The sequence below is a fragment of the Heliangelus exortis genome, chromosome 9 (genome assembly GCF_036169615.1).
Source record: "Heliangelus exortis chromosome 9, bHelExo1.hap1, whole genome shotgun sequence".
Classification (NCBI taxonomy): Eukaryota; Metazoa; Chordata; class Aves; order Apodiformes; family Trochilidae; genus Heliangelus; species Heliangelus exortis.
Window position 1 is genome coordinate 22,485,613 of NC_092430.1, and position 22,679 is coordinate 22,508,291.

Below are 22,679 nucleotides of genomic sequence, written 5' to 3' on the forward strand. Positions count from 1 at the left end.
TCCGGCCTGGGATCAGGCCAAACCCGTGACACCAGTGACTGCTACTTTACTGGGGTAACCAGTGGTGGCCTTGCAAAGTCACACACTGGCTCTGGATGCAGCCTCTCTGAAAGGCCTCCTGGCAAAGGTCAGGAGCTCCAATGTTTGACTGAATCCCCCAGGGACTGGGCTGCACTGACTGCAGTATTACTCCAATCAGTAAAATAAAACTTCTTTTCATCCACAGCTAATCAGAGGACTTCATTTGTCTCTAACTTCCTTCGGCTGCCTTGACAGATGAGAGCATAATAATATAAATAGGAAATGACAGTTTACCAAAGAAGGTTAACGTAAGGTCGTGACCTTTTTTTATTTGACTTCCAGAGCTTATTCATGTGTGAAAACACACTTTTGTAGCTGTAGCCTCAGCATCCCTTACAGATCTGGACTTGTGCCAGCAAACAAGTTTTTAAATGGCATTTCTCTTTGGAAAAGGTAACTTCTGCTTCCTATGATGTTTCAGTAGTAGTTTTGCATTAGTACAAAATACAAAATGAGAATATTTGCACATCTCACAGAGTATCAGAAATTAAGTCAGTGGTACCTCTTCTTAGAAAGTAAGGAGGCATTGCAGAAAGGTAAAGGTCATCTGTGCATACACATATTTCCTCTCCTTTACTCAGCCCAACCTTCTGAGCAAATCCACCCACAGACACCAACCAGACTGCCCCAGAAAAACCAAACACCAGTACAGATGCACAGAGCACAGAATTAGGCTGCCAGTCATATACTAATAAATGCCAGATATTAATTTGTTGAATTATTTGTGCAGTGATTTGCATCCAAATCCCTTCTCATCATTAATTTCTATCAGACACACGAAGAGCAAGAGGTAAGCATGAACTTTATGTCAAAATCTGTAAAGCCTACATGACTATCTGCCAGAAAAATATCCCTCTGTCCAATAAAAACCTGAAGTTATGTCCATGAAGAGTGAAATCTTCAGTACAACATGTAGATAATTAGTTTTGAAAGGCTAATCAGTTCACTGCTCTGGCTGGAGTTTCTATAGGGATGCACATGCCTTCACCTTTCTATGACTTGCCTCTTGATGGAAGTAATGAAGAGAAGTAGGATTGTACATACCACACAACTCTCAGTGCTACATCCCACCATAAGAGCCCCCACTTAATTAGGAAAGATCTTTACAGGCCCTGGAAGGAGTATGGAGCCCACAGGGTTGGCTGTTCAAGGCTGTGCTGCTTGATCCCCTTCCCCACAGGGCCCTAAGCAGCCACAGAAACACCCCAGTAAGGAAAGGTTTAGTCAATGCTGAGAGCAATAATGTATTTTTTTTGCTTATTTTATGTTGTTAACTTGTTCATATTCAAGGATCCTTGTGTATTGCATGCAGGTTTGACATCCTAGAAGATACTGACTATCCTCAGCTCATTTGAGATGTGAAATGAGCCTTTGGGTCTCCTAAAATTGCTCACAAAACCCCCAGCTATTATTGATCAAATCAGCAGTACACTTCATTATGTGCTAGATTAGTAATTTTTTTTTACCCACTCTCCCTTCCTTAGCATTCAATGCCTATATACAGCTAAAACTTTTTTTTTTTTTTTTTTAAATACAGTTATTGCCTGACATCTTTGTTTTTTTTGTCAGGACTCTCAGTTTAGTTTCTGAAAAACAAAATCAGTCTTTGCTCTAATAATGACTTACTGAATAAATTCTGTACTACCTTCCATGGTGCTTTTCTAACTATACACCTTATTTGTACCTTGGCTTATAAAAAAAACCCTGTACACCAACTGATCATTTCAGTCACCAGTGAAATAAAACCAGCCATGAGAAGGATAATGGGAGCTGAACAAAAGTACACATCTATTTAATGTTTGAGTTTAGACTAAGGGGTAACATAAAGCACAATGATGCTATAAAGAATGAAAAAATGTTACTATTCTGAACAACTCTAAGCTTTATTCCTCCAAAACTGCTGGCTAGCCTGAATGCGTTGTTTTACTTTCATCTGCAAAATGATCTTTTGGAGCAAGGCAAAGGCATCAATAAAACACCAATCCTGAAATGCCAGCACCTTCCAGCAGCACACAGCTTTGTTGGAAGCTCTTTTTTCTCATATGTAATAATCAACCCTTAAGTTACTTCTATTGTAACGTGATGATGGCCAGAATTTGGCTGAAGAACTTGTCTTGCATGTCAGTATAGCCACGTGCTTGTTGTCACTGTCATCTGCATGGAAATTCAGGTGTAATTAGTGCCACTGATATGTTTGCTTTTTTCTACAACTTGAGCATTTCCAGTTTGCTGTATGTCTCCAGTTTTGCTTGAAGATTCAAAAAGTGACTTTCAAATGGCTAATAAGTTATTCTCCTAAGATTCCTGGTTAAATATGTAGTAAAAAAGAATCAAGTATCTTAAACTCTAAGTTACTAAAGAATGTCAAAATACTAGAATGTTAAGTAAGTATCTTTTAAGAACAGCAGAATTGTCCAGAAGGAACACTAATTTAATTAACTTACTAACACAGAACTATTTTAATGGAAACAGGGCTCTTGCCACGCCAAGCAATTTAGGATTGCAATCACTAGGACCCCTGCTTTCAACAACTTCATTTTTTTCAGATCTGAAAGCAGTAAGTAGTCATCAACACAGAGAGCTATACACTGGTTCACAGGCATCTTACCAACCAGCCCCCAAAAGAGGAAAGAGTGAGGTGAAGTAGGAGGGATCTGTGAATCATGCATAATATTTCTGCTTTGAGCTTTCAAAAGCCCAAAATGAAAGCACAGAGGACCACAATGAAAAACTTCAATCAAAACAAAATACCATCTACTGCTTATTTACACTGTCAAGTTGGATATCAAATGGGAGCTTGCTGTGAAAAATAATTCTACAATGTTCCAGTGAAAAAAAGGAGTGCAGCCAAATAAATTATAAAGTTAGTACGAAGAATATGACCACAACTAAGAAATACATTGCTTTGTACAAACCTTAAGAGGGGAGTTGAAGGACAATGGTAAAATGAAATCCTTGAAGAAAGGAAGTGGTGAGATGCTATGCAAAAAGGAAAAGCCAGAGAAGATGGTTTCTTGTGAAAAGATAATACAGTTCATAAAAACCTACAGAGCACCTTTCATCTTGAGATAATCAAAAAACACCAATGACACCCTCATGCAGCCATGAAATGCAATGGAGGGTGAGATCCAGGCACACAGCCAGTACACACAGGATCATATGGCAGCCAACATCCATTACTGGTGTCAGAGGAGAGTTGAAGAAGAAAAAACTGCTCAGTCTACTGAGCATGGGTCTACTTCACACCTGCCTTTACCCTCTGCCTTTTGCATCTGATGATGCCAAAAATGTAAGGACTGAAGGTCAACAGATGGATGGGCTTTTTTATACCCCCTTTACTTACCAGTGCATTCATCTTTATGAGGTCTGCCCATAACTCATGATGTGTTCCAACATAAGCTCACATGATGTTTTGCATCTACACAAAGTCAAGCTTCTGCCTAAGAACAAAATTTTACTCTCTAATACACTAACTGGACTTGTATTTCCCTCAAGAAGAATACAAATGGGTTTACATACCATGTGGTCTGAAATCCTTTTTTATTCAGTTAATCTCTAGCTTTGGAATTGTGATTGAAATGCAAAAGTGTATGTGTCTTTTCTGATAAGAGCCATTTTGTTTTAGAGTCATATGAAATGCTATCAAGCATATACAATTCTTCCAGTTTTTAAGTTGATGATTCCGATTATGGAAATTCCATAATCAGAACATGGCACAGCCAATCCAGGTTAAGTGATAGCATTTTTTCAGAAAAATAAAAAAAAAAAAAGCAACAACCCTTTGAAGTGTTCTTAGAGTTTCATCTTCATAATCCAAACATGAGAAGATCTGCACTCCTGACAACTCTGAGTACACGCTCCAGATAAAAGCTACTATTTCCTTTTCTATTCCAGTGTCTTCCCTAATTCCTTAATAGCAGGGAGACAGAGTACCAAACATTACCTCCACATGATTTTCCATCTTCCTCCAGTTTCTGGCCCACTGGACATTTGCAGTGGTAGCTGCCAATGGTATTACAGCACTGGTTCTGACAGCCACCGTTCTCCGTGGTGCACTCATTCACATCTGTGGGAAGAAAGGATATGGCAGTCAGTAAGGAGTGGGTGTTGGCCACCTAGCCCAGGTATTTGAGGACAACCACATATGATTCTGATGTGACAAGGTGAGAAAGTTTCTGAGACACACAGCTAAGGACCCTGATATAAGAAGAGCAACTGTGGGACTTGTCTCCCCAGCTTCTACACCAGGTAAGCTGCAGTCCATCAGCTCCAGCTGCAGGCTAGAGCAGCTCCCCAGCTTCTCATTCCTGTGCAACAAGATTTAAGAACAATCTTTATACTGTCAGTTCCACCAGCTTGTTTGTGGCTACTTCTAGAAGTCATGGCAGAGATTAAAAACCTCAGGAAGAGGTAAATCAAGAGTTAAGGTCTCTCTTTCTATGTGTACACTACTATCTACACAACCCACCATACCTGATCAAATTTGTTTGCCTGCAGGATTTTGAATAGGGAAATTCAGACCTTTATATATATTTATATGGATTAAAAACATAAAGGAACTGTGTAAATAAGTAATAGACTAACAAAAAAGCAGAGAAAAATCAACAGTGGAGACATTTTCTTTTTAACCTGTGTACTTACATACCCTGACTAAGAATTTCTGAAGAAATGTGACAAAATTCATCAGGCCAGTAATGCTGCTCTGCTGAACACGATCAGAGACAACAGATGGTATGGCAGTATTTCCAAAGTAGAAAATTTGTCATATGGGGTATTAACTCTACCAAAAGCAGCAGGTATTTGCTGCAGAGATTTCATGTGTTCTGGACATGTGCAACTCTCTCTTTCTTGCTTTGCTCTCTCTGAAGAGTTAACATCAGACAGACACATGCTCCATGCAGTGCAGGGGTAAGTAAGGAGAGCAACAAACCTGGGTGACAATAAGGAGCTGTGGGTAACTTTTACTCAGTTTGTTGACAAATGCCTTGAAGTGGCAGCTTGGCAGAGCAGAGCCCTTCAGCGTGTTGGTATGGAGAAAGCCAGGGCTAAAGGGACACAGCACATTCCCAAAACCTGGCATGAGGACACAGGTGACAGAGCCCACATCTGCAAAGCCCTTGGCACTGGTAGAGATCACCCAGTCTGTTCAGGCTAGAGAGTAAGAAAGGCAGGAGGAGGAGGAAGGTTAAGAAACAGAAGATAAGCATAGCCATGATTGTTAAAACTAAAAAAATTCACAGGCAGTTCATATTAGCAGCACTCTGTCTCCAGAGGGGAAATGGGGCTTTTAAAAAACTTCTAATTAAACTCCAGACAAAAGAAATACAAAGTGCTGTAAAGACAAATGGAAAAAAAAAGGAAAGAATTTCACATTCATGCAATAGAGATGAGGGCTTTTCAAATGCAATCCTTAGCTGTTCAAGTCTAAAACGTACCAAGGTTTATTAGTCCTTCAATGAGTTTGAGCTTAACTTTATGAGCTCATTACTGATTTTGGCTAGAAGTGAAAGGTTAAACGAAACTGCTGAGGACATTTCATACTATTAAAAAGTTTAAAGAAAAGTGTGTTAAACACCACCAACATTTACTTAAGTGCAGCTAAAGAGGCATGAACTCACTAAACCCATTTTATTTGTCTACAGGTTTAAATTCAATGTCATGGATAACACAATAAAACTTTCTTTGTCCTCAGTGATACTGAAAAACACTGGTAAGATATTATAAAATTATCTCAGAGCTACAAAACAAATCAAATCCTAACTCACGTGCAGTCAGCAAGGCTCTTGGTTTTACAGCAACACAGTTTAGGCAGAAACTTTTCAGAAGAAAAACACTCCCCTCTGCTCCAAAATGCAAAAAACAAATCACACCAAAATAAGACATTCGTCTGTTCCCTTCTCTTCAGCAAGAGACAGAGGGAACATATGACAGGTGACAGATTTGAGACATATTCCTCAGAGCAGAGGAAGAAGGCACAGTAGTGCTGAGCATCCTGCAGAAGATCGACAAACCAGGCATGTTCCAAATGATTTACTCCTTCTAGCAGACATCTTGATGTGCTGTGTGGTAATAAACAGTAATGAACCACATAATAACCCTTCTCCATGGCTTTGACTTCTATTTATACTAGTATTGAGGACTAATAAAATCTCTTGCTTTTTTTTTTTTTTTTAACAAAATAATAGGAAGAACGACTTTGTTCTCCCACACTGTGTTTGGTAACTATAATTCTATATGACTTTGTAGCATAAAATATTGCCTAAGAGATATGGTGTATGATATACAGCCCAATTATTTATTAACACTGGTGTCTGTGGCATTTTGAACTAAAACATTGAAAGAAAATCTTTCCAGCAGAGGAGTTAATAATTATCCTCTTGATTTCACTAGGGTATTATACATTTGGAAGTGTACAGTGCTATTGCATACTAATGTATAGAATGCTGGTCCTTTGGATTGCAGCATTTTTCTATTAGCAGTCAAAAGTCTTTTTCTTATTTGCTCAGCATAAAATGCTGGGGTCCATCTTGGAATTTTGCCCCCAGATCAGCATTGACATTTCTGTGACTGACAGCCTCATCTTCTTCCAACTCTCTCATCTTAATTCTCTGTCCAAGACTTGCTTCTCCCTACCTTAATATTTGTTTGCATCCTTTGATGAAAATTCTCCACCATTTCTTTGCTGCTTCTTACACCAGAAAACCTGCCTTTCCATTGTCATTTCTCTTTAAAACAAATAGAGCATTTAAAGCTGATCAGCGTACCACAGACTTAAATTATAGTTTATTTTAAGACACCAAAATAAGCAGTTTTGATCCAGCTTTATCCCTCTTTCACAGCACTCACGTTTGAAGCCACAGCCTCACTGGGTAAAAACCAAATTACTTTTAGCCTCAGTGTTATGAAAATTTGCTCTCTAAACATCTGCATCCTTTGCTTTCCTGTCTCCTGAGCAAGACCTTCTTCACTGCCTGTATCCTGCCAAGTTTTTAAGAAAGGTCAGAAGTTGCCTCAGTCCAAGAAGCAGAAAAATAAATTATCTGAATGTGAAGTAATAAAGAACGTGTTTTACATTTGTAAAAAGACAGTTCACATAGCTCTTGTAAGCTGCCATCACAGTTGTTCTGTACTCCTGAAACACAGAGAGGAGTCAGAATTTTAAAATCCAGTTGTAGATTTGCCACTGTGAAGAAGAGGGGAAAAAAGCCCCAGAACAACAACAATTCTGTCAAGTGATAAATTTCTGTCTGCTTTCCATATTCAATGTCATTCAAGGTTGCAAATATATTTGCCTTTTGAATAGCAAGAAAAATGACAGAAAATTTCTGACATGTAACAAATCTGCCAGGTTAGGTCTGACAAAAGTTCAATGTTATCAAGACTATCAATCCATCTGTAATGACATGCTGGAGGCGCTTCAAAAAAATAAATGTGATGTGTGTTACTGCAATGCTTCAAATTTATTTATAACACCAATGTTGCAACACAAAAACACCATCCCTGGGACAGACTCCATGTGAGCTTTCAATCCTGCCTTTTCAAATCTTAAAGGAAAAAAAAAAACAATTGAAATCCCTCCCACCCCCTTCATCTAGATTAACTTGATACTAACTTTATATATGATCTGTCTGCCATACCTGTGGAAAAAAAAATAATCCAAAGCGTATTTTAAATCCACTAGGATTCAAAAATGTGGATTGTAGACATGTGTTTATGTCTCATGCTCTCCACAATATGTGAAAAGGTACTCTTTTATCTAAAAAATTAATCAAACATTTAATTTATATGGATGCATGCTTTTTAATTTTTTTTTTTCATGGAACAGATGACCTCTGACCAATTAAACATGCCTAATAGCTATATGCTAAATGCAGCCTGATTCCCAGTCTACTGCTTCTGTAGTCTTGTTTAATGCTGTTTACTCCCTGCCTGAAAATATCCCACCACAGAGCAAGTCAGAGAAGGGAAAGCAATCCTTCACCAAGTTTTTCTGCAAGTCTAGGTGATTTCAGATTTCCTACAAATAAATGAAAACTTTACATAAAGGCAGACAGCGGACAAAGTGCTTTTAATTGGTAATTCCAAATTTAAACCGAGCAGAAATGACCTGCACTAGTACTCTCAAGCAAGCAGATGAAGGAAAAATTTAAAAAAATAATAGCTGAAAAGCAGAAAGCCATGAGGGCAGAAGTCTCCTCTACACACCTCTACACTGAGCTGCTGGGGAGGGCTGCAGCCCTGCAGGTCCTCTGCATGCAGCTGAACTCTGCATCTTTAAAATGCAGGAAGGGATCAAGCCTGGACAGACTGGCTGAAGGAGAAAGCAACCCTGCAAGGAGAGGCCCTTGCTCTGCATCAGGAGAGCAATGGACTGGATCACTACTTAATTTTGGCAACAATTTGTATGTTTAGATCTTTGGGACAAAGCAGCTAACTCACTGCCTGTAGCTGAAAAGTATTTAAAAATATATTTAACCTGTATAACAAACTGATGCAACAGGTATTAATACGAACAAGAAAAAAAAATTTTAAACCACCAAAAACAATCTTGTAACTGCACCCACTGTTTAAAACCTTTTTTTTTGCCAAGGTTCCTGTATTCAGCAGCTGCATATGAGCAGCAACTTTATTTATTTAATGGAAGCAGAGGCAAAGTTGCCATCTCAGTGACCAGCCTTTGGGGCTAACCTGTGCTCTGACCCGTAAGCCGCTGACTCCAGTGCATGTCAGAGCTCTCTGGACTGGCAATAAATCACTGAGGTGGAATAAAATCTGTAAAATCATTCACATTGTTATTGCAATACCACAGGAACAAAGCCCACCACCGTGGAGAGGGGAGGTTATTTTTATTAGTTTAAAAGTGTTAGGCTAACACATCGGGCTTCAATCAAGGGCCAAAGTAACAAGAAGATGTTTATTTAGGAGGATGATGGCATTTCACTAGTATTACTTCTTCCCAGCTGGGATTTTCTTCTGAAGACTATGATGAAGCTGGTGTGATTTCAGGAATCTAAATGTTAAATATCTTTATCTAAGAAAGAGGTCTGATTACCCTCTCTAACAGGCACTGGCAGCTTATATTGACTTTAGCAGCAATTTAGAGATGTAAATTCCTGACTCAGAAAACATAATTCTAATACTTTCAGGTACAAACCCCTCATAATGGTTAGAATGAAAGCCTAAATATAGTTTATGATGTGCAAATTACACTGAGGCATACATCTAGGTGCATTTATCAGAGGTGCCTGGTTCATGAACAAAGGAGGACATATGAATGTATTACATTTTGCTTTTATAAGGAGGTGTTACAAGAAAGTGTCTGCAAATCACAATGCACAGTTAACAAGTTCTCATTTATAGATCTAAGTAATTTAATTCAATTCCTAAAAAGCAGTAAAGATCCTGGAAATATAGGTAGCTCCTTAACTTACAGGATTAGATGCTGGGTTTTAAAATTATGGGCCAGATGGTCTGCAACCCAAACCAGATGTCTGGAAAAAAAAAATCCTGAAACCTGAGAAAGTTGATTTGAACTTTAAAGGCCACTCAGTGCCACGACACGAGGCAGTTCTCAGGAATGCATAAAACACACACACAAAGTTGGATGTAAATATAATGTAATGAACAAATAGAGTGGGCAGGCAGGAGAGCACAATGCCCACACCCCAGAGACTGCATTTGTCTTTTTCTTTTGTTTTGTGCAGGAGCTTTGTAACAGTAATTGTCTCTAAAACAGAAATTACATCCATCACTTCCAGCGCTAACCATAAATTACCTGCCTGAATAGAAAACAAAGCTTCTCATTCTGATAGTCAAGCACAGTCCTACATGTGTATTGATTAAGCACTCTTAATGCTTTATTAGGTTTTCTTCCTCCACAAAGTCAATAACAGGATGAATATTTCTTCTTGTGCTGTTATGAAGTATCATAAATCTGAGCTGTTATTAACAGGCATCTGATTAGTGAAGCAAACTTCTCTGGGAGTTGGCCAGACTCTTCCCAGGAAACACCCATCATTGCCACTGTCTCCACTGGCAGCTGCAGTGCTTCTGTTTTAATAAGTTATCACCTCCTTCTTTTATTTTGCCTCATTTTTTTATTGTTACTGCTGCTCTCATTCCTCTTTATCCACACGTCATGTTTATAAATGCAGAGAACATCAGTCAGGGAATGAATGAGTGCCTGGCCCACGTCCCCTGGAGGGTGGTGGGGGTGTCTGCCATGGTTTGCTTTCTTTTCTTAACCAGGGCACTACAAATTCCATTTCATGGAACTTAGATGCAAAACCAAAATCAAGGAAATCCCCTCATTAAACGTATTTTGCTAATATTTATTTATTAAAATCATCACGTGAAGAAAAAAACCAGATTCATCAAGCATCTGCACTTAATGACAATAACTCCTTTGAAATCAGAATAAAATTCCCTGGGGGGAAAAAAAACAAACTCAAAGTTTAAATAAGTCAAACAACAAGCTCCTAAAACCTGAGATGCTGGCAAGCACTGCTGTGTTAGACTGCACCTAATTCAGGCCGTGCAATAGCAGAGAAGAGTCAGGGATGTGCTGCAGGCACAGAGATGTCCTGTTCCACCCCAAGCTCTCCTCCTGCTCTCAAATAACTGAAGACTAGAGTCAGTTTTTAAAATTGGAATTTAAAAGTACTTTTAAAATCTCTATCCCTGGTTATGACAGTTCTCTGTGACCATATACATGCTCTCTTTTTTTCTTCTTTTTATTCCTAATGTCCTGAGCATCAATGACATTTTACAGCTCCCAAAAAATGTTAGGTAAAAAACCACCAGCTTTGATTTTTTATTATCCCTCTAAAACTCTCTATCAAGTAGAAAATTATTTCCTAAAAGTGAAATGCAGAACCTAAATCATGCATAAAGTTTTCCTTTCTACATCCAAAGCGAAATGGGGGGGGGAATCTATCACAGTATAATGCAGTCCTGTAATAGTACTCATTTTTAAAACACATTTTCCCAGACAAGGTATGAATAATGCAACTAAACATCTTAGAATAATTTGAATTAAGCAACAACAGACTAACAGATGCTAATTGGCAACGATTGGAGATGATTGTGGAGTAGGGCTGGAACTATGATTACAAACAGAGCTTATGCATCCAGCCCAAACCTCAAGTACCGTTGCTGCAATTAAAGATATTTTATCAAATTAGACAAGTGTTTGCCTTTGCCTGATATGATGGTTAAGAGCAAAACATAAAAGAAAGCATAATTTGCTGTACTGCAACTTTCCTTGCATCAGAGCTCCGCAGGGATGGATTTCTTTCTGCTTCGACTTTTTATGCCACAAAATGGAGCCTTTTAAGAAAGAATTCAAGACTCTGCAGTGACATCCTTAAAAGCCCTTGCTTTTGACACAAGGGTTTTTACCCTAACAAAAGCACTCTCTCATTGCAGTATATCTAACTTCCAGTACCAGCAAGAAAAGACTTTTTGACCTTCAAGAGTTCCACTCCACAATGTAAGCACTTACATATTTTGCAGGCAGGCAAACATTCTTTAAAGATCATTTTCAAAAGCAGTGACTATTAGCAAGACCTCAGGACTCTTAAAACTGGATTTCTCTTAAGCTTTGAGTGCTAAATCCCAAGCACGAATTGTGACCACAAGCCAGGTCCTGATGTCCAAAGGGGATTTCACAAAGAGCACCTTGAACCCAAGACAGACTTTTTGCTGTCCTTTAGGAGGTATCAGCCACTTGGTCACAAGCTAAGGCTGGGTCTTTCCCCCATATTTTTTAGGATTCATAACAAGATGTCCACTTCCTGCTCCTCAAGAAACTTCTGATTTTCCTTCAGCTTCTCATGATCCCCTACAAATCAGGTCATCAGAATTTAACTGAAAAGGGATACAGAATAAATATATATATAATGCTGGGTTATTTCTAAAAGCTTAGCATTTACGGTCATTAGGGTTAAGTTTTATAAATCTCTGTAAGAACTGGTTGCTTCCATATTATTAAAAAAATCTAGGTTATGTAAAATTATGGAGGGTCTGAGGCCAAGATAACAGCAGAGTGACAGTCAGATGCTGATGGAAGTAACCTGAAGGTAGCAAGCTAGTGCCAGCATCTTCAAGACCAAAGAGAAGCTCAGTGCCATCCAGCACTGGAATCAAAAGAGCACAGGAAGGGAAGGAAGGCAGCAGCTCATGCATCCTGCTCAGCCTGTATTTTTAAGAGATTTAAGATGTCAACTCCTATGAAGAGTGCTGTGATAGTCCAACACAGAGATAACAAAAGCAGAGATAAAGATAGAGCTGCACGTTGTTGATGCCTTTCAGGCTCACCAGGAAAAAAGGCGAACGGACAGTTTCAAACAGAAATAAATATGCTTGCTCCAAGGAATACCTGTAATGCTGGGTCTGATTGTGCCAGGTGAGTGGTGGCATGTTTTGGTACCCACGTGCTTCATGGGATGGTTAAAAGCTCTGCTGGGCTATTAGTTGGAAATCTATGTATAGCAGCAGCTCGAGTTTGTGACAGCAAAAGCCTGAGGAGGGCAAGCACCAGGCAGCAGGATGCAGGAACAGGGAATTGGGCACTACAGCTGGAAATTGGCTTCCAAATATTCACATAAAGGAAATTCAATTCACAGTTTTAGCTTCTAGTTTAGGTAAGGATGAAAAAGAAAAGTGCTACAAATGTAGAATAGACTTAGGTTTTTATTCTAATTTTCTCTTTGTTCTGTACTCAGCAAAAGAACTGATCCCTCTAATCAAGTCCAAGAATAATACATGTTTGAACCCAGCCATGTCCTTCACTTCCATGCAACACTTCAGACAAGGGACACTTCAAGCATTACAAAATACATTTTGGTACTTCAGTTCACACTGGGGCAGGTTCCCATCTGGTACAGAACAGGAGTTGATGTCATGGCAGCTCTGTGGCCAGGACCAGAGGTGCAAAGTGACTGAGAACACCCAGAGAGCAACCACATCACCCATCCTGCCTGCCTACAGCCCCTGGTCCAGGACTGAGCTGCAGGTCCAGAAGTTCCTGCTTACCATACAAACAGGCTGATTATTGCACCAGTACAGTCAGAACAAGCTAACAAATTAAGCAGCTTAAATTTCAGGGCACTCCTATTGTAATAAGCCAGTTCCTTACAAACTATTCTTTTTCATAATATAATTAACCCCAGGACTAAGCATGTGAGCAAATTAGTTCATTTTTCACATGAATAATGAAAACTTTTTTTTTTTCCCCCAAAGCCATTACAAACTGAAATGAACTTAAAAGATTTCTCAGCAGAGAAAAGATGATGTGTGCCCAGCTTCTGGTTTAGAAGTGGAATTCATTACTGAGATTTAAATTGAAACTCCTATTTTCTTTTCTGATTTTTCTTAATAGTTCTCCTTGCCAGTCAGTGTCAGTCACCAGCAGAAGAGGCTCCACTTGTCACCAGATGCAGCCTGGGATTAGATCAAACAGCAACGAGCAGCTCCTCTGCTGACTTAAATGGGTTAAATATTTCTTTCTCCCTGTGTGCTCCTAAATATACTCTCCCATCTCTTGTTTTTCATTCCTAGGTGATCTTCCTAACAGTTATGTGGGCAGAATTACTCACTGCCCTGAAAAAAACAACTCCTTTGCTAACTATAGTTGTAACGTCATCTCCCTTTCTACTACAGAAAGTATCTTCCCTGTAATCGTGGCTGAAACACAGCCCTACAACCAGGTTGCATGTTTACAACAGACATAAATGAGAACTCATTACTGGGTTTACACAGACAGATGCCATTAGCACTGAGCTGCACTCAGTCACTCTGCCTTCTAGTAACTGATCTTCTGTGTCAAGGGCAAAGAAGGAAGTCTTGGGGAAGGAAAAAAAAAAAAAAAAAAAAAAAAAAGAAGAAGAAGAAAAAGATTAAATCTTCATCAGCTTAATTTGTAAAGAAACCCAAGGGAAGTCATTATTCCCAGAGACTTCATTGCCTAATTTGTCTTCTGAATTCTTCTAACTTAGATATCTGACACCAATGGGTGCTTGTTAACTGTTTCTTGGTGTGAGTGCAGGGCAGGTTTGCTGAGGAGTGCAGAATGGCACCCAGACAGAGCAGCACTGCTTGGGACAGAGCACCCTGAGGAAAGGGAACCCCTGAGTGCTTCAGGAAGACACCCATTTCACTTAGTGTTAAAGAGGAGCTAAATATTCCAGAGAGGTCAGGATCCTTCTCACCATAAGTGGCAGTGAGGTGAGAATCCTTGAACTGGAAGGGAATTCCCACTAAGGAATTCAAGCAGGACATTTCAGCTTGGCTATGGAGTTAAATCAAACTTGGGGGAAAGAAAGAAAAAAAGTAATATACATATACATATATAAAACATTCCTTTTGAAGCAGTTCAAGCAGTTTTTATCAGTGACAAGCTCAAAACAACGGATGGAAGAAACAACATTTCTTTTAAATAACTTCTCTTTTTCCAGTTAAATTAACGAGTGCCAGAGGACAGCTGTGATTTCTCAGGGCTTTTCCTAGCAGAACAGCACAGAGGTCTCCTTTAAACGAAATAAATCAGGCTCAGCGTGATGGGTAAAGTCAGACACTCTGCAGAAAGAACAATTTGGCAGAAAGTTACCTCAGCCTGACACTGGCATTTGAACCTGGGACCTTCAGCACTTCTGCAAGCACATGTGCTCCCCACGTGCAGTGCCTGTCATTAGCAGAGGTACCAGACTGAAGTTTTACAGCCTGGGAGTTCTGGTTATAAAAACATGTGAGCTCAAGGTTTTCAAACTGTCAAATGGCAAAGGTGATCACAGGCAGAAATTAGAGGGCTGAAATTGTTAATCCAGCGTTGCTTAAAGTGATTCATGCCAGAGCCAGAAAGAGACAGTTTTATGGAACCCAAACTTTACACTCTGGTTCCCAATACAAACTAAATTTGCCTTTTAAATCTCTCTGGCTGTCAGGCATCTGGTTTTGATGGAGTCATATTCAATTTTTTTTCAGGGGGTATAACGAAAAATAAAGTTGTGTTTGTGTTTTCAGCGAGGCATCAGTGAGATGGTGTAAATAATTTAAAACTTCAAAGTTGCTACGTCAGCTGGTCTGTTCAATCACAATCATCTTACCCTTTGAAAAGTGTTCCTTTACCTCCCTCACTGCGAACAGCAGACATCTTGTTGTGTTCCTCATTATTAACAAAGGGGGTATTGTTATAAAATGTTAACAACACTCCCGTAAAATTGCTGGGTTTAGGATAACCAACTATAATTTCTGAGCAGCAGTAAGGTCAAAGTATTGAATTTAATACTTGTAAGCAGCACATGTATTAGAAATAAAGTTCTTAAAATCTATTGTAGCTGTTCAATAAATGAAAAACAGACAGCAAGGGACAAACACTATGAAGGGCAGAAAAATCCAACTATGGTCACAGAGACTGCATGGAAATAAATACAGATCCACTTGTGTGCAACACACCTAACTTAGGCAAAGACAAATACGTTTCACTGTTTAGCATCTGAGTCCTGTTTTCAGAAGAGTAAAGAAATAAATCAGCACATATGTTTTACCTTGATCTTTAGCTCATTCTTACAGACCTCTCAGAACATCTCATTTAACCAAACCTCTTCAAACCAAACACTGCCAGCTCTTTAGCATGTGGAAAAACAGTTGTACAACGTACGTCAGAAGGATTCAAGGCTGAACAGCCTGGCTTGAACCTCCTCCAGACTGGATTGAGCACTATTTAAAACCAAAGCTTTTCTTGCTCTGTGTGCAGAAGCCCCTCCTAAACGTGAGCATGGCAGTGCTGGGGCTGTAAGGTCGATGCCAGTTCACAGCTCAAGGTTTCCCCATTTGGAATTTCACCCTTCGGTTCCAATCAAAAACTAAATTCCTCACATTCCACCCAGCCTAATTACTTTTTTGCATGGAAGAGACAGCCAAATTCATTCTGATGCACAAAAGGAAAGTGTGATATATTAGCAAAGTAGATGGAGGATAATGTTATGGATGGTTCTGAAAATCTAGCCAGAAACATACGTCCCTCCTAACATCCGAGCTGTTGCCAACAGTTACCACCTAATGTTGTCTGAGAGACTGCAGGGAGTTCATGTTCAAAGGAAAAAGCAAAGACTCTGGTATCTCAGATACCACACTGCTGTTACTGATGGCAACGGGGAGTTTTTAACAACTGGGGAAAGTTCCTGCAGCAGCCAGGGAGCAGCTTCATCACCTGGGATGCTCTCACTGCATACACATCCCTGCAAAAACAAGGCACTGCCCCAAAACCCTCAAAGTTGGACATGAAGCTTTTGGACTGACACAGCTGATCTTCCATCTCAGGATACTGAAGCTCTGAGTTTTACTTTCTCTGTGCCTCCTCTTTGGCCCACAAAAATTCCTAAGTGCTTCCACCTCCTTTCCAGGGTAGCCACACAATGAGCATTAGCAAACAGCAAAAAGAACTGATAATATATAGATAATTCTGCACTATCTATTTAAGTGTGGGAGAGCTCTGAAAAGTGACCAATATAAGTAATATTCAAACCTGGCAGCTACACCAGGAGAGCAAAAAGCACAAAAGGTTCAAAAGATGGGAGAGGAGAAAATTAATGGTTGAACATATTAGGCATTCTCCTATATAACATAAAGCTAAGAAGGTCTACTTGGCAATTTTAGACAAAAAATTAAAATAAATATATATAGTATAATATATATAATAAAATAAATAAATAAATTATTGCTCTAGCAACTTGCCTTTTTCCTAAGTAGCCAACTGTGGTGCTAATATAGCCCATAGTTCTGAGACAGCTTTTTCAGAAAGAAATCAATTGGTTTGGGAGAAGATCAACAACTCTTGTGAGGCCAAGATTTGGGTTGTGTTCTTAACCCAGAGAGGGAACATTCCCCTCTAAAGGACACCTCATGCTTACCTCACAATAAACTTCCCCATCCTCAGGTAGTTCTTCACAAAGTGAAAAATAATTTTATGTAATTTTGTCCTTATTTCTTCCTTCCTTCCCAGCATACGAAGACTTCTGATTCAATTATGAACTGGACAATTGGAGTTTTTTTGGGGGGGTTCCCCTCAAAGTATAATTATAGAATGGGGAGGAAAAAAATTACAAATTCTACCAAGGTCATTAATGTACAAAATGCAAATTGTCTCCCATTTGTCAAAGACCCTGGGGAAGTCTAGAGATAATTGAAATGATAGATGAACAGAGGAGACTAACTGCTAATGGTCTGTATATCAATGAATCAGTGTCATATTTATGAAGGGCTTTGGGAAATTATTTTCTATACCTCATCTATAGATGAAGTTTAGCCTACTTTTTCTTTTTAATGCTGAAAAATAAAGGATAAAGTTCAGTTTATAGTTAAACACGTGTAAGCTCAATACCAAGATTGTGAAAAAGTAATTATGTTTGTGCCAGAAATGACCAAATTTCTGATTTACCAAGGATTATGGTCTAACTAAAAGCACTATTTATTTCAGAGGTAATAAAATATAGAGCCAGCCCTCACTCTCAGAGCATTTAAACTAATCTTTATTCCTATGCATCTCATTGCCTCCAGAATTTAAATAAATTGGGAAAACAGGGAATATACAGACCACTGATTCTTGCACTCAACTGCTTTCCATGTATTTTCAATTACAAACCAAACTGCTTAGGACAGAGGCAATTCTCAGGTGCATTTACAGGGCACCAACCAAACAGGAAAAGGGAGAGAAAAGGGGAAAGAAATAAATATTTTCTTTTCAAACAAAAAAAGGAAGTGAATCTTGGAGGTAACATCAGTGCAGTTGCACAGAAAATCATATTTCCAATTCAGAAGAGGAAACAGTACAGACCAATAAATCACATTGCAGTCTTTTCCCAGTTGTGTAGGGGTTGTGGTACCTTAGTGACAGTGGGGGCAAGGTTTAAATAAAAGGGAAGTTTCAAACCTTTTTAATGCTGTTTATGCTGAAAAAGTAGATATTTTGGGGAGTGGGGGTCAGTTTAGAAGGCTTCTTTAATTATTTGTTTTGTATTTTTCCCTCTCAAGTACTTTTTTGCTTTTCTTCCCACCCATTAGGAAGGGTTCAGAAGATGGGAAACGAAAAAAAAAAAACCAAACAGAAAAAGCTTTTTCTAGCAAAAAGAAATAAACCATCACAACCCATTTAAAGTGGGAAATAGCAGCACACTGAAATAGGTAGCATCACTACAAAATCACCTGAATTAAATAAACCACTACAAAATCACCTGAATTAAACCCCTTCTCACTCCCTCTTTCACTGAAGGAAATCCCATGGGGGGCTGGGGGCAGAGAGCTGTTTTTATGAATGGTCTGTAGAACTGTGAGAGATTTGCTTCATCTGAAAAGAGTACCCCAATCACTCAGCTCACAGAAAAAAATGAACTAATCTAGAAATTGCATCTGGATTTCCCCAGAATTGGAATAAGCTGGTTACATCTAAACCATACAACTGACTTCTATTGCAGGATTTGGCACATCTGAGAGGAAACTCTGCTGCTGCCTGGGAAAAGATAACACACATGCATTGCAGGTAAAAAGTTCACACTGCATTTTCTCATCATTACAACTTAAAACCACAGACATTTATAAAAAAAGAATAGAGAAGGCCCTTCTAGCTGCTGAGAAAACATGGAGGGATTCCCATGTGCTGGAAAGAGCCTTCTCGATTATGAACTGTCACAGGGAATGGTGGAGATCCACACATGCTAAATTCATGCTAAAAAGGACCCCACAAATTCATCTGCTGAAGATCAGCTCATAGCAACCATCTTTATCAATAAAGACTTTGCAATAAATACTCCAAAAATTCTTCTAGAAAAGTTTTATAACCCGGTAAAACAAAATTCACAGTGCCTAAGAAGGTATCTTACAAAGTACCTGATGTTCTTGGGGAGAAAGTCAGGTTTGGAAGTCCTGAAAACACAGAAACCCAGCATCAGCTTGAGGCTGCTTTGCTTTCATACCTGTCCTGTCTGTCGTTTTCCCCCCTCCCTTTTTTTATCTTCAGTTCTTTATTCTTAGTGTGAGCTCAAATGAACCACTCTAGAAAGTTTCCTCTTGCCTCAGCCACAGGAGCACTTTTTTTCCTGCTTTTATCTGTCATTACACATTTTCCCATCGGAGCAGGAGGAAGGGGAGCAGAAGCCCTCCCTCTCCAAGGCCTCGGAGCTGCCCTTCCCTCCTGCAGCCTCCCCAAATCCTTCCCCTGAGCACCAAGCAGAGGGATGAGAGAGAAGAGCTCCCCACCAAAGAGTAGAAGCCCTGACAAAGAAATAAAGTTGAGCATTAGGGAAATCTTCAGAGCTTCCCATGAAGATGGGTTATCCAGTTGCCAAGCCCTGACTGACTGACTGCCCAGGAGCATCCCAGTTCTCCTGCTTTCCATCCAGGCTGAATTTCCACCTGAGGCTTCTTGGAAGCACTGAAGGAGCAGAACACCTGCTCTTGATGGATTTTCAGGGGAATATAAACTTTCCATCAGCATGGACTCTGGGAAAGGGACATCAGTCAGTCAGTCACTTCACCCTGCATGAGGCTCCATCACTGACTTGGTGAGGTGCTGCCTCTCCCTGCTGTTGTTGTTACAGTTTAACTAAACAGGCAATTAATAAAACATTCAATTCCTTCATTTGCCCAGGCACATTTGTTCTGCTAGATTTTAATTTTTTGAAGGAGTGAAACACAAGTCAGATAATTTACATGAGTTAATGACACAGCACAAGTTAACTGATCAGTTCTTCTGCATCAGGAGATACCCATTTGCAGGGAAGAATTTACACCCAGCCTTACAGGGACACAATTGCTTGCAATATCAGCATTTCAGGACACTCCTCCAGCTTTATTTGTTGCTATTTTACAGAAATGCCTTCCTCAAAGTCCTAGGTGAAGGCAGATTACCTGCACTGATGACCTAGCACTTCCCCTAGGTTGGGGAAGTCTCTTCCAAGTGCAAAGTTTTGCTTTCTGGATGAAATTCCCCTCTTAACTGAGCCATCTTCTGCTAACAAAGCTTTGCTGAAACCCTGGGATAAATTTGCCTTTTAGTAGAGTAAGTTTGCCTCACGTCACATCCTCTGTTCTCCTTCTTTCATTAAGATTTTGAGCTATACATCCAAACTGTTCCTTTCCAGCACTCATTATGGAAATACTGCAAACCCAGAAGATGTCACCATCATTTCTTTCAAAGCTTCCCTTCCTTTGTAGGCGACATTCACATTGCAGAATAATTTAGACAGTAATTTAATCACAGGGTTTAGAGGTCCAGCAAATGTTACATTTACATAATGTCAGTCTTTCAGCAGATAATTTGGTCCTTTGCATGTGTTAAAAGAAGACGTGGCTTGTTAAGATCATGTTAGCACATTTAACCCCCCAGATGAATGGCTGGTTTGCTAATCTGCCAAATATTTCTAATTTTCCTCAGGATGATTAGAAAATTCTATTTAAAGTAAATTCATGAGCATTTTCTTTCCATCAAAGTGACAAATTGAAGAGATTACGAAATCTCTGGGTCGAGAATCTCCATAAAATGGTCATAAGTCCTTCCTACATTGTAAATACCAAAACATCCCTTATATATAAACACTACCTTAGTTAGTATTTTGCCTATGTCTGCTTTGAGAACATTTGACTTAAGTTATTAAAATGTGCCTCATAAGTTGAATTTCATAATATTCTCAGAAGGGAGTATGGGTATGTTGTAGTTTGGAAATGTAGTATTCTTTCTGCTGCCAAATGCTACTAAAGAGAAGAAAATAATATCTAAAAAATATAATTTAGTTTCAGTGTGGTAATACTACTACCCAGGATGACAAAAAAAAAAAAAAAGTTGGCAAATAATTATTACTCAGGAACAAATATCATGTCTATAAGTGATTGTCATAAAGAACTACTGTGCATTTAAATTTTTAAGAATAATAACCCAGCTAAACATCACCTCAGGAGCCTTAACACTGAACACCTACAGTTAATACTGTCTTTTTTATTTTGAAGTTGCATGTTGTATCCTTGCTACTCACATTAAATGAAACCTCCTTTTAAATTAAACTTGCACAAAACCAGGACTTTCAGCAGCAAAACTGCTGCATTCCCTGGCCAGCCCACACCACTCTAAGATATTCCTCTGCTTTCCACTGCCTCACTTGTCTGGTTTGAAATAAACTGCAGCTAACCAGAGACAAAATCAGCCAGACAAAAATTACACCTGGAGTTAATAGCACATTTTGCTCATTTACTTGTATCTCAGAGCAGTTTCAGCACTCTTTAAATCAGAAATGTGTTTACTTAGGGGACAAATTCATAGAGTCTTCTGTCAATGAAATTCATAATAAAGAACCAGAGCAAAGGGCTGAAAGGAGCTGGGGAGCAGGGGAACAGAATAAAACCAGCAGAGACACTCTCATTATTCTCCTTCATCCACTCAGTGACAATTGCTCCAGACTGACTTCTACAGCACAGAGAAACACTCACTTTCTCTCTTGGCAAAAGATTTTGAAAGGATCATATTCCATTTCTAGAACAGGTTTATTTCTTCTCATCATACACTTAATAATAAATGGAAATGCTGCCACTTCCTCTGTATTTGTGGGGTATCCTCTATTTGCAGAATATTGGAGATACAGCTGTAGTCCTTGCTTCAGCCTGATAAGGGACCTAATTTGAGTTGCCATTCAAAGGACAATATAAGGGAGCAAAAGGTACAGCTTTTCTGTAATAGAGATTTTGAGAACATCTTTTAAAACTTCCAAGCCAGTAGCCTGCAAGCTATGAAACTACTATACTGTATCCCTTATGAATTATTTTGACTTATTAAAGCAATTGAATGTGTTTTTCCTTTCCTTTCATTATCTATTTTAAAAATCAAATCCAAGCAGCTTTTCTGTTCTGGCAAGTCTAGGCTGAGAATTCCAAGAAAATAAGGAGACCTCCCCCTTTCAAGCCATAATACAATCGTGCATCATCTTAGCCATGAACAAATGGAATTGGGTAATTTGCATTATTACTTAAATGATAAAGTTTTGAAACCATCACAGTGAAATCACATAGAAATTTAATTATCACAAAGGTTTAAATGAGATTATTTGCTATTGACACTTAAACACAGCAAGTTCCAACTTTAGAGTTAAGAAAGCACCTCCAGGCAACTCAGAAGGAACTGATAAATTTGTCATCCAAGTGGTAAGATCTGAGGTTCAGGATTCTTCTTTTGTATTTTCTTCAACTTAGTTTGTATCATGGCACTAAGCCTGGGTGACCCATCACCAAACTTCTTTCCTTACTCAGCTGTTAAATCTTTAAACAGTTTTAGGAACTGGATGGATGGAAAAGAGGATGGATTTCCTTCAGTCAGAAGGTCCCAGCTTACACCTTCAGCAGATGGATAAAATCTGATGCAGAAGACATGCCTGATTTCAACATCAGCCCAAAAGTCCTTGTGTAATTGTTATAAAATGAGACCTTTAAGGGCAAAATCTTAAATTTCTTTGCATCAACCAAACCAATACATTCAAAAGAACTGTTTCCCTAACTAAACAGCATGAAGTGCCAAATTTTGATCTTTTTTAATCTCCAATGTGGTTTTGTCATTCTTGAAG

The 22,679-nt window shown here is 39.0% G+C and overlaps 1 protein-coding gene across 4 annotated transcripts in view; it reads right to left on the reverse strand.

Annotated features, from left to right (window-relative positions):
* LOC139800035 (multiple epidermal growth factor-like domains protein 6) overlaps positions 1-22,679 on the reverse strand; it is a 188,025-nt gene that overhangs the window by 79,000 nt on the left and 86,346 nt on the right. For all 4 annotated transcript variants that reach the window (XR_011727553.1, XR_011727554.1, XM_071752718.1 and 1 more), the window contains exon 5: positions 4,025-4,147. Coding sequence is in view for 2 of the 4 variants with exons in the window: in XM_071752718.1 (XP_071608819.1) it covers positions 4,025-4,147 (123 nt within the window). In the remaining 2 variants the exon portion in view is untranslated. The remainder of the gene's footprint in view (positions 1-4,024; positions 4,148-22,679) is intronic.